The sequence below is a fragment of the Notechis scutatus genome, chromosome Z (assembly GCF_049901735.1).
Source record: "Notechis scutatus isolate UNSWTSFEM ecotype Mainland chromosome Z, rNotScu1.2, whole genome shotgun sequence".
NCBI classification, from domain to species: Eukaryota; Metazoa; Chordata; class Lepidosauria; order Squamata; family Elapidae; genus Notechis; species Notechis scutatus.
The window spans coordinates 62,747,980-62,760,645 of NC_142025.1; the positions used below are offsets into that span (position 1 = coordinate 62,747,980).

The following is a 12,666-nucleotide window of genomic DNA, read 5'->3' on the forward strand; positions in this document are numbered from 1 at the left end:
AGCCATTTGAACAGGATGTTATTCTTATTCAGTTGGGTGGCCAGGAATCTGAATTTCTTTCTATGTTCTCTTATTCTCCTTGGAATTTGTTTCAATGTTACAATTTCCATTCCCTTGAATATCAGCGGTTCGTCTCTTGTCACTTTGTATATCTCATCTCTCAGTTGTTTCTTTGAGAATCGTATATGAACCTCTCTTGGAAGTCTAAAACATCTTGTATAGTTGGTATATATTCTATATACTTCACAACACACCATATTGAATTTTTTATATATAAAAAAGCAACTTTTATCCAAAATCAGCCAAAGCAGGCAGATTGAGTTGCTCACAGAATCATTGAGTGATCTATCTATCTGCCATCGGCTAACTCAGTCTCAAATTTGCTTGCCGTGAGTCTGCACTGAATTTGCTTGAAAGCAAACCTTCAGTCCTAAGGGAGGTTCGGCTCTGCTTAGCTAATCTAAATCTCCCGGCACAGCAGAACAGATGATGGTCGGAAAAAGGAAACATAGCAACTTAGCAGACAAGTTTGCTGGGTAAGGAGTGAGTGGGCGGGTAGGGTTCCCGCGGGCCATGTGGGCTGAGCAGCCTTGTGTTTCTACGCAGCCTGGATTAATTGCTTTGGGGGGTGCTCTGGGGGTGAGATTTCTCTGCGGCCCACCAAAATTTTCTCACGGCCCACCAGTGGGCCGTGGCCCATCAGTTGGCAACCCCTGAGCTAAATGATAGCAATACCAATCACCTTTCTGTGGGAAAAGCCAGCAGAAAAGGTAAAATTTAAAGCTCCTATTCCACTTTTGAGTGATTAGTATCTATTTTATACTATTTGTGTGCAGTGATTGAATTCAATTGGTGAATCCCTTGCTGACCACTATTTACATACATAAATTTACAATATAACTCTGAGTGAGCCACAGAAATCTTTTCCTTGTGTTTATTATGCCTAGTCAGAGTGGGACAGTTGGAAGTATACACAGAAAGATATCGACATATGATTTCTCATCTTTGAAAATGTGTAGAGATTTCAAATTTGGAATATATGATTAAATTATGTTGAATATATATTTTTGGAAAAATGCAATGATGTAATGAAAGGAAGATGCAGATACAGATACAGATTAACAGAGTTTGAAGGCACCTTGTAGGTCATCTAGTCCAACTCCCTGTTCAAGCAGACCCTACATCATTTTTGACAGAAGGTAGTCCAGTCTCTTCTTAAAAGCTTCCAGTGATAAAGTTCCTACAACTTCTGAAGGAAGGCAAGCTATTCCATTGGTTGATTGCTCTCACTCAGAAAATTTCTCCTTATTTCCAGGTAGAATCTCTCCTTGTTAAGTTTCCATCCATCATTCCTTATCTGGCCTTTAGGTGCTTTGGAAAGTAGTTTGATCCCCCTCCTCTCTGTTGCAGCCCTTCAAATATTGGAACATTGCTATTATGTCTCCCCCCGGGTCCTTTTCTTCACTAGCCACGGCCAGTTCTTGCAACCATTCATCGTATGTTTTAGCCTCCAGTCTACTATCTTGGTTGCTCTTCTCTGCACTCTTTCTAGAATCTCAACATATGTTTTATATGTTGTGACCAAAACTGGATGCAGTACTCTAGATGTGGTTTTACTAAGATTTTACAGAGTGGTATTACAGTAGTACCTCACTTGATCTTGATTGTATCCCTCTGTTAATGCAACTTAGGATTGCATTGGCTTTTTTGGCTACCACTGCACACTATTGGCTCATATTTAATTGGTTATCCATTAAGCCACCAAGATTCCTCTCACAGTTGCTGCTATTAAGCCTGGTTTCATCCAGTCTATATGTGTACTTTTGTTTTTTCTTGCCTAAATGTAAGTGTCCTTTTCTCTACATTGAATTTCATTTTGTTAGGGCCCAGTGTACATGTCTGTTAGGATCCATCTGGATTTTGAGCCTATCATCTAAGGTGTTGGCTATTCCTGCCAGTTTAATATCATCAGCAAATTTGGTAGGTTCCCCCTTCTATTCCCTCATCTAAGTCATTTATGAAGATATTGAAGAGTACTTGGGCCAAAGAAGGAACCTTGTGGTACTCCAATGCTTACTTCCCTCCGTGTAGACTTAGACCCATTAAGGACTACTTGTTGAGTACAGTTTATCAGCCAGTTACAAATCCATCTGATGGAGATGCTATCTATCCAACTTTTTTCTAGCTTACCAAGAAGTAGGTTGTGGTCTACTTTGTCGAATGTCTTGCTGAAGTCTAAGTGTATTATGTCCACAGTATTTCACTGGTCCACAAATTTAGTCACTATGTTGAAAAACAAAATAAGATTAGTTTGGCATGATCTGTTTTTAACAAACCCATACTGACTTCAAGTTATTACGTTACTTGTTTCTAGAGGTTGGCAGATCTGTTTTTTTTAAATTATCTTTTCCAGGATCTTCCTCAGTATTGATGTTAGGCTGATCACTCTGTAGTTTCCTGGGTTTGTTTCCCCTCTCCCTCCCTTTTTTGGAAGATGGGAACCACATCTGCTCTTTTCCAGTCCTCTGGTAGTTCTCTGGTGCTCCAGGATTTTTGAAAGATATGGTGCAGTGGTTCTGAGATGACGTCTGCCAGCTCCTTTAGAACTCTGGAATGTAATCCATCAGGTCCCAGTGATTTGTATTCATCAAGATCTCTTAACTATTTTTTAAAACTTATTTTAACTTTTATTTCTAGTCGGTCTTTTACAATTATTTGTTTGGTAGGTTGGGCTATAGTTTCTTTTTGCATGAAGACCGATGCAAAGAATGAGTTAAGCAGCTCTGCTTTCTCTCTGTTTTCTGTTACTTCCTTGCCATCTCTCTCTTTAATGGACCAACTGTTTCCTTGATTTTTTTCTTGTTATTTATATGTTGGAAGAAACTTTTTTTTATTATACATCACTACAAAACCTATGAGACACTATGAAAACTTACACATTTGGAATCATAATAGCTTATACAGCAAAGAGAAACAAAGAGAAATGGAAACAACATAATACATTACAGGAGGAAATAAAAATTTAGAAACACAATTGCAAATTAAACCACAGAATGATCAAATTAAAGGGGAATTAAAGGGGATTCTAACAAGACATAAACTAAGTATCTTAGATCAAGAAGAAATTGTAAGGAACTTAAAATCTGTAAAGCAAAACTTTTTTGAACAGGCGAATAAACCAGGGAGGTAATTGTCCTATAAATTAAAGAGAGAGAGAGAGAGAGAGAGAAAAGGATAGTATATCAGCTCCAGGATGAAAATGGGAAGTTAGAACATATGATGGAAGAGAAAAAGAAGATTACTTATAAATATTTTGAAGGCCTTTATAAATTTGAAAAAGTAGTGAAGGAGAAAAATAGGAGATTACTTGAAAGGGGAAGATATTTTGCCAATAACAGAGGAAATGAGAGAAATGTTAAGTAAGAAAATAACACTGACGGAACTGAAACAAGCAGTGAAAAAAACAGAAAAATAATAAAATTCCAGGTCCAGATTGGCTTCCGGGGGAAATATATAAAATGATGGGTGAACTGATGGAACCAATAATGCACAACAATGTATTGATGGAAGCAAAATTACCGGACTCGTGGAGGAAGGCATATATCTCTTTAATCCTAAAAGAGGGTATAGATAACAAACAAATTCAATATTATAGGCCAATATCATTATTAAATGCCAATTATAAAATATTTATAACAATAGTAGCAGAAAGATTGAAAAAGTTATTAAATGAATCTATACAACAAGACCAAAATGCATTCCTCCCAACAAGACAAATCAGAAACAATACAAGAATAGTAATAAATATATTGGAATACTACGAGGCCCATCCAGAAAAACAAGCAGCACTTGTTTTTCTGGATGCACAAAAGGCTTTTGACAATCTTAATTGGCAGTTCATGATACAATAAATTAAAAATGTGAAATTAGGAGACAAGTTTGAGAAAATGATAGAGGCGATATATTCCACCCAAAAGGTGAGTATATTATTAAATGGGGAGAATACAGAAACCTTTAAAATAATGAAGGGGGTTAAGACAGGATTGTCCATTGTCACCTCTACTTTTCATCCTGATGCTAGAAATTTTATTGATTAGAATCAAACAGAATCCAGATATATGAATTAAAAAAGAGGAATATAAAATTCATAGAAGACCCATTGGAGACAGGACATACTTTAATTTGAGAATTAGAAAAATATGGAGAAGTATCATGTCTTAAAATTAACAGAGAAAAGACTAAAATCTTAACTAAGAATTTAACGGAAGAACAGAAAATAGAATTAGAAAGGGTAATGGGACTCCAAATTGCAAAGAAAGTCAAATATTTAGGAATATGGCTAACTGCAAGATGTTCAATGATAAAATAAAATAACTATATGAAATTATTGCAACAAATAAAGAAAGATTTGGAATTATGGGGGAAACGACAATTATCGTTATTAGAGAGAGTCGCCGCGATTAAAATGAATATTTTACCCAAATTATACTGATTTCACACAATCCCCATAAAATTAGACAATTTTTTTATGGAACTGAACAAAATTACGTTAAAATTTATATAGTTAGGAAAGAAAACCAGAATAAAATTAATAGCGTTACAGGATAGTAGAAGTAGAGGTAGCTTTGGGTTCCCAGACTGGGAACTCTACTGTAATGCGGCAGCATTGATATGGATCAAGGAATAGATCAATTTGAGTAATAAAAGGATATTAACTCTAGAGGGTCATGATCTACAGATGGGGTGGCACACCTTTCTATGGGAAAAAAAGTAAGAAGAAAACATATTTTTATAGACATTATATGAGAGATTCATTGATACAGATTTGGAATAAAATTAGGAGAAAACATTACATGAAAATACTGGCCTGGTTATCCATTATGGAAGCGATGATATATCCCAACACATTGAATTTAGGCAAAATGATCAGATACAAAGAAATATTAGATAATCAGGTAAAATTAAAAACAAATCAGGAATTAAAAGAGCAGGGTATACGTATAGATTGGTGGCCATATCTCCAGTTACAAACCAGACATAAAAAGATGTAGAAAAATTTGGATTACATACTGAACTGCAACAATTAGATAAAATGTTAATAGGCCCCAAAGAGAAATTCATAACAAAAATGTACAATTACTTATTAAAAGTTGCTTTGGAAGAAGTAGTAAAAGGCTTTTGACAATCTTAATTGGCAGTTCATGATACAATAAATTAAAAATGTGAAATTATGATGTGATAGCATGGGCAAAAAATATTGGACATAATATAGATTTAGCAGATTGGGAAAATATTTGGAACAAAAATTACACATTAACAAGATCAGCTTATAAAGAAAATATGTACAAGATGTTTTATTGTTGGCATTTGCCACCAATGAGATTGGCCAAAATGTACCCTAACATGAATCCGACATGCTGGAAATGCAAATGGAACCAAGGTACCTTCTATCATATGCTGTGGTCATGCCCGGAAGCCCAAAAATACTGGATGAAAATATGGAGATGGATACAAGAAATAGTGGAAGATCGAACAGAGTTTAAACCAGAGTTGTTTTTGTTGGGAGTAATTAAAGGGAAATATAGAAAAAAGATTAAATACATTTTACTACATATATTGACAGCAACAAGGATAGCATAGCACAATGCTGGAAACAAAATAATACACCCTCAGAGGAATTAGTAATTCAAAAAATTCTAGATTGTGTTGAAATGGATAAATTGTCGTAAAAATTAAAAGATAAAGAAGAGTCAGAGTATTACAAAATTTGGGACAATTGAACAATAGAAATAAAGATAACGGAGATAAGAAAATTATAGATATGAATGTATATAAATGTAGATATTTACATGAGATTGCTTTATATAATAATGATGGCACAGTACTGTTAATATTAAGGTTAAAACGTGTAAAAGTTGAAAAAGAACAGTAAAAATTACTGGAAAAAAAAGAACTCTGGAATGTAATCCGTCAGGTCCTGGTTATTTGTATTCAACAAGATCAGACAGGTGTTCTCTTAACTATTTTTTTTAACTTATTTTAACTTTTTTTTTTCACCCATTGTCTCTCGCTCTTTTAACAATATAATTTCTTTTCATCCTCATTTGCTTCCTGTTTCTCTTTATTTTCTGGTCCTTTCTTTTAATTCACTTTTACCCCATTCTTATTCCTCTCTATTTCTCATTCCAATTATTAACTTTTTCTACCTCCCCCTTTCAATTTTTCTTTTGAACTTTTTTTAGCTTTTTCCCTCTCCTTTTTTCCATTTTTCGAACCATTTTCCCTTTTATTATCACATCAGACCACACATTTTTAATTTTAATTCCTTCCCCCCCCCCTGCTTAAATAAATGTTGATCCCTTTGTTCTTCAAAGCTGGCTTCTTCTTTGTTAAACTCCTCCCCCTCTGGTTTACTTTGTTCTTCTACAAGCTGGGTCGCCATTTCTAATTTCTGTAATACGTAATTACACATTTCAAATGTAATTTTCATCATTTCCCTTATATCTTGCAAATCCGATCTCATTTCAACAAATAATTCCTCCATTATATCTTCTCCTTTTTCCTTTTCTTTCCTCTTCCTTAATAGATGTATTCAGCCCCAAAGTCCAGTATATTATTTCAGCCAGTGTCTTTTAAGTTTAATTTCAACAATCAATGTCCTAAAGTCTTTGTTCCAGATCTTCAAGTAGGCCCTTTCCCAACTGTTTTCCACAATCACCGGGTGGTTCTAAGTCAATATTTTCAAATATCTTTCCCTTTGTAGTATTTTATTGTCACTTTCTAGGGTTTTTATTTTTTATAATGGAGTTTCTTTTACTTTCTTTTAAGTTCCAAAGTCCAATTTCTTAGAAAGACCAAGCACCTTTTTTAAAAAGGTCACTGAAGTTTTTCCTGTATTATCAAGTGGTGCTCTTGAGCCTTTTCCACAATCCACTCCTTCCTTAATTTTAACTTTCTTTGTTAAATATAGTACTTTTATTAAATTCACTAATTTCAATATTAGCTATTATTTTCATTTCAACACACTCAATTTCAGCATTTAGTTATGCCATTTAAGTGCAAATAATCTAATAGTTGTCCAGTTTAATTTCTAAACCTTTGTTGTGTTCAAATATTTTCCTTTAAATTTTCTCCTCCAAATTAATCCAATACAATAATTCAAGCCAATTTTATAAAATCCAATTTCCTTTTCACTTTCTCTGGTCGCAGCTTCCACACACTTTCCTCCAATATAGTCCTTTATTTTTAATACCAGGGTACCTCAAAATCCATGCATTTTGCCTGGTTCACACTCTGCTTGCAACTTCTCCATTCCTGCACAGTCTTAGTTTCCCGGGCTGTTCTGCGTCTTCATGGTGGCCATTTTAACCGCTACCGCTTGCCTTTGGAAGGGGTTTTTCCTGTCAGGGAGGGGAGTTGTGCCTCCCCTCAACCCTCCAGGTGATTCTCAAGTTAGGTTGCTGGATTCTGCTCCGACAATAAGCAAACCGAAAGTTCCATTTTAACTTTTATTTCTAGTCTGTCTTTTACAATTAGTTTTTTGGTAGGTTGGGCTATAGTTTCTTTTTGCATGAAGACCGATGCAAAGAATGAGTTAAGCAGCTGCTTTCACTCTGTTTCCTGTTACTTCCTTGCCGTCATCTCTCTTAAGTGTTTCCTTGATTTTTTTCTTGTTATTTATGTGTTGGAGGAAACTTTTTTAAAATTATCTTTGAGTTTTGTTGCAAGTCTTTGTTCATTCTGAGCCTTTGCTTTTCTGACTTCATCTTTGCAGATTCTGGCTATCTGCTGATATTCTGCCTTCATTGTGTGTCCCTCTTTCCATTTTTTGTACTTGTCCTTTTTGTGTTTCAATTTGTCAGAGAGATTTTTTTGCAGCCATGCTGGTTTCTTCTTAGATTTCTTGTTTTTCTTTCTTGGTGGTATTGTGCCTGTCAGGGCTTTTATGATCATATTTTTCAGAGTTTCCCAAGCTTCTTGAGTTGTTTTCCCCTTAAGAATTTTCATCCAAGGAATCTTTCCCAAGTTCTCTCTAAGCTTGTTAAAATCAGCTCTTTTAAAATCTATGCCTCAGGTGTCATTATGTTCTATTGCTTGTGTTTAATTTATGTTGAATTCTAGTATGACATGGTCACTCTCACCCAAGGTTCCTGCAGTTTCAACTTCTATAATTTCTTCTCTGTAAGTATTAAGTCCAGTATGGCTGTCTAGTTCCCTGCTCTACCTTTTGGACAACAAGTTGTCGGATAGGTTGGTCAGGAACCTATTTGATTTCTCACTTGGTGGAGAATTAGTCTTCCAATTGTTATCAAGGTAATTGAACTCCCCCATTACTATTATAGTGTGTTTCCTACATATATCTGTTAGTTGATTGGCAAAAAGTACATCTATTTTCTTCTTCTTGTTTGGATGGCCTGTAATATACACCTATGACCATGTCATTCTTTTTTTCTTTTATATTGATGCATATGCATTCTAGGAAGTTTTCGTCTTCGGTTCCATGCATTTCTGTAGCAATGTAGTGGTCCTCTACATACCGTGCAATTCCACCTCCTCTTTTACGGGGTCTGGGTTGTGGTTTTTTTTTTTTTTTTTGAACAGTTTGTATCCTTCTATCATCATGTTCCAGACATAGGTTTCATCCCACCAAGTTTCTGTAATTGCAATTATATCATATCTACCTTCATATATTAATAATTCAAGTTCACTTTGTTTCCCAAACTTCATGCATTTGTATATAAGATATTCAAATAGAAATCATGCTTATTCGAATATCCAAAAAGTGCTAAATGTTGCTTTCTGTTTCCCTTAGTATGAATTCAGTGTTATTTTTGACACAAGCCATTTGTCCGGGGAAGAAGAAATTCTTTCATTCCTTGTATCTGCTCAGAGGTAATACAGATTTCATATTTAGTTTCCATTGTTGCAGCACATTGGGACTATGTCTGTGACCTAACACATGACTTCTTTACATTCCTGGGATTGGATAACAAATGCATAGCCTCAGAAGTTAAATCAATACGTGGCAATTAGGGAAGAGTCTATCAGTGTCATATGTAGTAGGTTCACATTAAAAATAAATGCCAGTTTAGTTCTCCAAGACACACAACACTAGATGACTGTACTTATCAGTTAAATTTGCCATACTATTCCACTGTAGTCATCACAGTCTTAAAATCTTCCCAGAAAATCTAAGACTAAAGTTCCCAGATTTCACAGCTTGTGTAGACAGGCACAAAATGCTGGCTGGTAATTTTGACAGCCCAAACTGATCTGGACAACCATGTTTATAAAGCTACAGTATTTTGGGACATTATGTAAAATTAAAACAGCATCTTGTCTAATTTAATGCTAATATCCCCATATCAATAAATATGGGAACTTTTGGGACCATATTGTCCAAGATTTCCCGATATAAGAAACTTCCTTCAGTAATATGCTATTGCTCTTTATTGATCCTAAGCAACTAAAGAGAAATTATAGCCAGGTATATAGTATAGTGCTTTGTTTCAGTATACTTATGTCAATGAAATATAATGTAAAGAGAATATAGTATTAAAAGATGCATGCTCCTTGGTAGCAAAGCTATGGCAAAGCTAGACAGCATATTAAAAAGCTGAGACATTACCTTATCGACAAAAGCCTATATAGTCAAAGCTATGTTTTTCCAATAGTAATGTATGGCTGTGAGACTTGGACCATAAGGAAGATTGAGCACCAAAGAATTAATACTTTTGAATTGTGGTGTTGGAGAAGACTTATGAGAGTATCTTGGACTGTAAGGAGAACAAATCAGTCAATCCTAAAGGAAATCAATCCTGACTATTCTTTGGAAGGACAGATACTGAAGGTGAAGCTCAAGTACTTTGGCCACCAAATGAGAAGAAAGGACTCATTGGAAAAGACCCTGATGTTGGGAAAGATTGAAGGCAAAAGAAGAAGAGATGGCAGATGATAAGATAATTAGAGAGTATCATTGATGCAGTGGGCAGGAGTTTGGGCAGATTCTGGGATCCCTGGCCTGCTGTGATCCATAGGGTTACAAAGGAGTGGACATGAATAAGAATTGAACAACAACTAAAACTTATTTTTAAAAGGCTATATTTTTCGTTCAATTTCTCTCTGATTCTACCAAAAATTTATTAATGAGAGGTTTGAAAGAAGGTTTAAGTAAGATTATTTCAGGGAGCATATATATCATATTAAATCCAAAATTAGCTCTATTTGGTGCATACCATTTGATTTTTATGAGTTTTCTCCAAGTATGATTAAGTTTGTAGTTAATAACTGAGTTTAGAAATCATTTCTTCATTGTAAAGAAAACTCAGCAAATAGCATGATTGGGAATGAGGAATGACATTAGTTGCAGGATCTGATTTGGGTTGGTCACTGGGACCTGAGGTTTAGTCTTCCGAGCTTTCAGTCTCATGCTGGAGCTCATCCCTCAGGGAATTTCTGTCTCACCAGAATGTGTCTTGGGACATTTGTATTTGCGTTCATTCATAATGGGTTAATGCAGTGGTGGGATTCAATTTTTTTTACTACTGGTTCTGTGGGCGTGGCTTATTTGGTGGCCATGGCTTAGGGTCACATGGCTGTGTGGGTGTGGCTTGGTGGCCATGTGACTGGGGTAGTCATATGACTGTGTGGGCATGGCTTGGTGGTCATGTGACTGGAAGGGTGTGGCCAACTCAATGTCACTCACATCAAGGGGTGCCTTGCCTGGCCCCTCCCCTCCCAGCCATTCCTTGTCACACCCAGCCTCAACATATCTATAGTTCTATAAAAATGGTGGCCACCTTTTGTTGACTTTATTATCTACGTACTATAGATGTACTTTCATGGACCACTGAAAGGAGGAAATGGCTCACATGCTTTGCCCAAGAGGGTGATAGGCAACAGGCTTTTAGGGAGCTGCCAGAAAGAGGGGGGGTCAATGTATTTTCCAAAGCACCAGAAGCCAAACAATTTATTTTCCAAAGCAGGATGGAAACTGAACACAGAGAGAAGCAACCTAAAAGTAAGGAGAAACTTCCTGACAGTGAGAACAATTAACCAGTGGAATTGCTTGCCACCAAATGTTCTGGGTGCTCCAACACTGGAAGGTTTTAACAAAAGACTGGGCAGCCATTTCTCTGCAATGGGATAGGGTTTCCCCCAAGGTCCCTTCTAAGTGCTATTCTGTTATTCTGACACCTTTCCCAGGATCTCTACTCAGAATTTGGCACCCTCAGTTTTCCTGCCCGAGCAGGAGGTTGGACTAGAAGACCTCCATAGTCCCTTTCAACTCTGTTAAATGCACCTGTATTTATGCTCTGGACTACAGACATGTAAACTCTGAAAAATACCTGGGCAAAAGAAAGGCAATAAAATCACTCTAGGTGTAGGGACAGTGTGAAATATTAATATATGATAAATAATGGAACAATTAAAAATAATAGCAATGAGATTTCTCTCTCCCCCTCTTCCTTCTTTTTTTCTTTCTCTCTCTCTTTCTTTCTCCCCCTTCCTCTTTCTTTCTCTCTTTCTCTCCCTTCCTCTTTCTTTCTTGCTCTTTCCTTCTTGCCCTTCCTCCCTTTCTTCCTTTCCTTCTTTGACTCACACACACACCTTTTCTGGGAAGAACTTATTGGGCAAACTCCAGAGCACCGAGCAGCGGGACAATGAAGAAAGCAGCAGCCCCAGAACATCCATCTGCCCTCCCTTTCAAAGCACATGGGCGGTGGTGACAGTGCCCCGAAAGGCAGGGAGAAAGCGAATGAAAAGCCTTTCCATTTGCCTTCTCTGCTGCACTGGGGCTGGGGCTGAGGGGGTGACGGCGACGGTTGGGGTGCCCCGAAAGGGAGGCCGGGAACTCCTGGGCCTGCTTCCCATAGCTGCGTTGCGGCTGCTGCTGTCCCCCACCTGCCCTTTGGACTGGCCCGAAAAAGATGCGCCACCTTGGCTTCCTCCCACCTGGAAAGTCCCGGGAGGTGGGGGGGAGGCCCGGAAAGGCCCCAGGGGTGGGCAAGGGCCTAGCGTGACACAGGCTTACTTGTGAGCAGGGCAGGCAGATCAGGGCTGCTCAGTTGGGGTGCAGGCACCACGTGGGGAAGTCAGGTTAGGCAAGCCATGAGGGCCCAGCGTGCCACATAGGAAGGGAGGAGTGACTGAGCAGGGCGAGCGGTGGGCGGGCAAGCTGCATGGGCGAGCAAGCATCGGGTGGGGAGGGCAACTGAGCGACCTGGGAATTGGTTCAGGGGCATGGCCAGCCAGAAGTCACTACCAGTTCCGTGATTCAAGCCAAATTCTTGCTACCAGGTTGCCAGAACCGCTGAGAACTGGCTGAATACCACCTCTGGGTTGTATAGATTGTAGGAATGTTCAGAAAAGCAAACTGCTTTAGATAAGCCCTGAATTAAAAAGAATTACATATGGAAAAGTGGAGAGTAGTGTTATGTAAATCAGCATGTTAAATGATTGACACTGCTAATCTTAAAATGGCTTATTTTCTGAAGTCCCCCATTTTATATATTCAAAATGGCTATTGCTTGCTCTGTTCTTGTATTCATTACAGTGGCATCAAGAAACTCTCCATTTGAATATTTTCTTAGTAATTTATATTGTACCTCACTTTACATCACTGGCTACACTTATTGTAGTAATAAGTTCACTTGGGCCTCCAAA

The 12,666-nt window shown here is 37.4% G+C and overlaps 1 protein-coding gene across 4 annotated transcripts in view; it reads left to right on the top strand.

Moving 5' to 3' along the window:
* The window catches only part of ITGA9 (integrin subunit alpha 9), a 588,311-nt gene that overhangs the window by 349,074 nt on the left and 226,571 nt on the right, over nucleotides 1-12,666 (top strand). For all 4 annotated transcript variants that reach the window (XM_087946920.1, XM_087946922.1, XM_087946923.1 and 1 more), the window contains exon 20: nucleotides 8,813-8,892. In XM_087946920.1, the coding sequence (XP_087803046.1) occupies nucleotides 8,813-8,892 (80 nt within the window). The remainder of the gene's footprint in view (nucleotides 1-8,812; nucleotides 8,893-12,666) is intronic.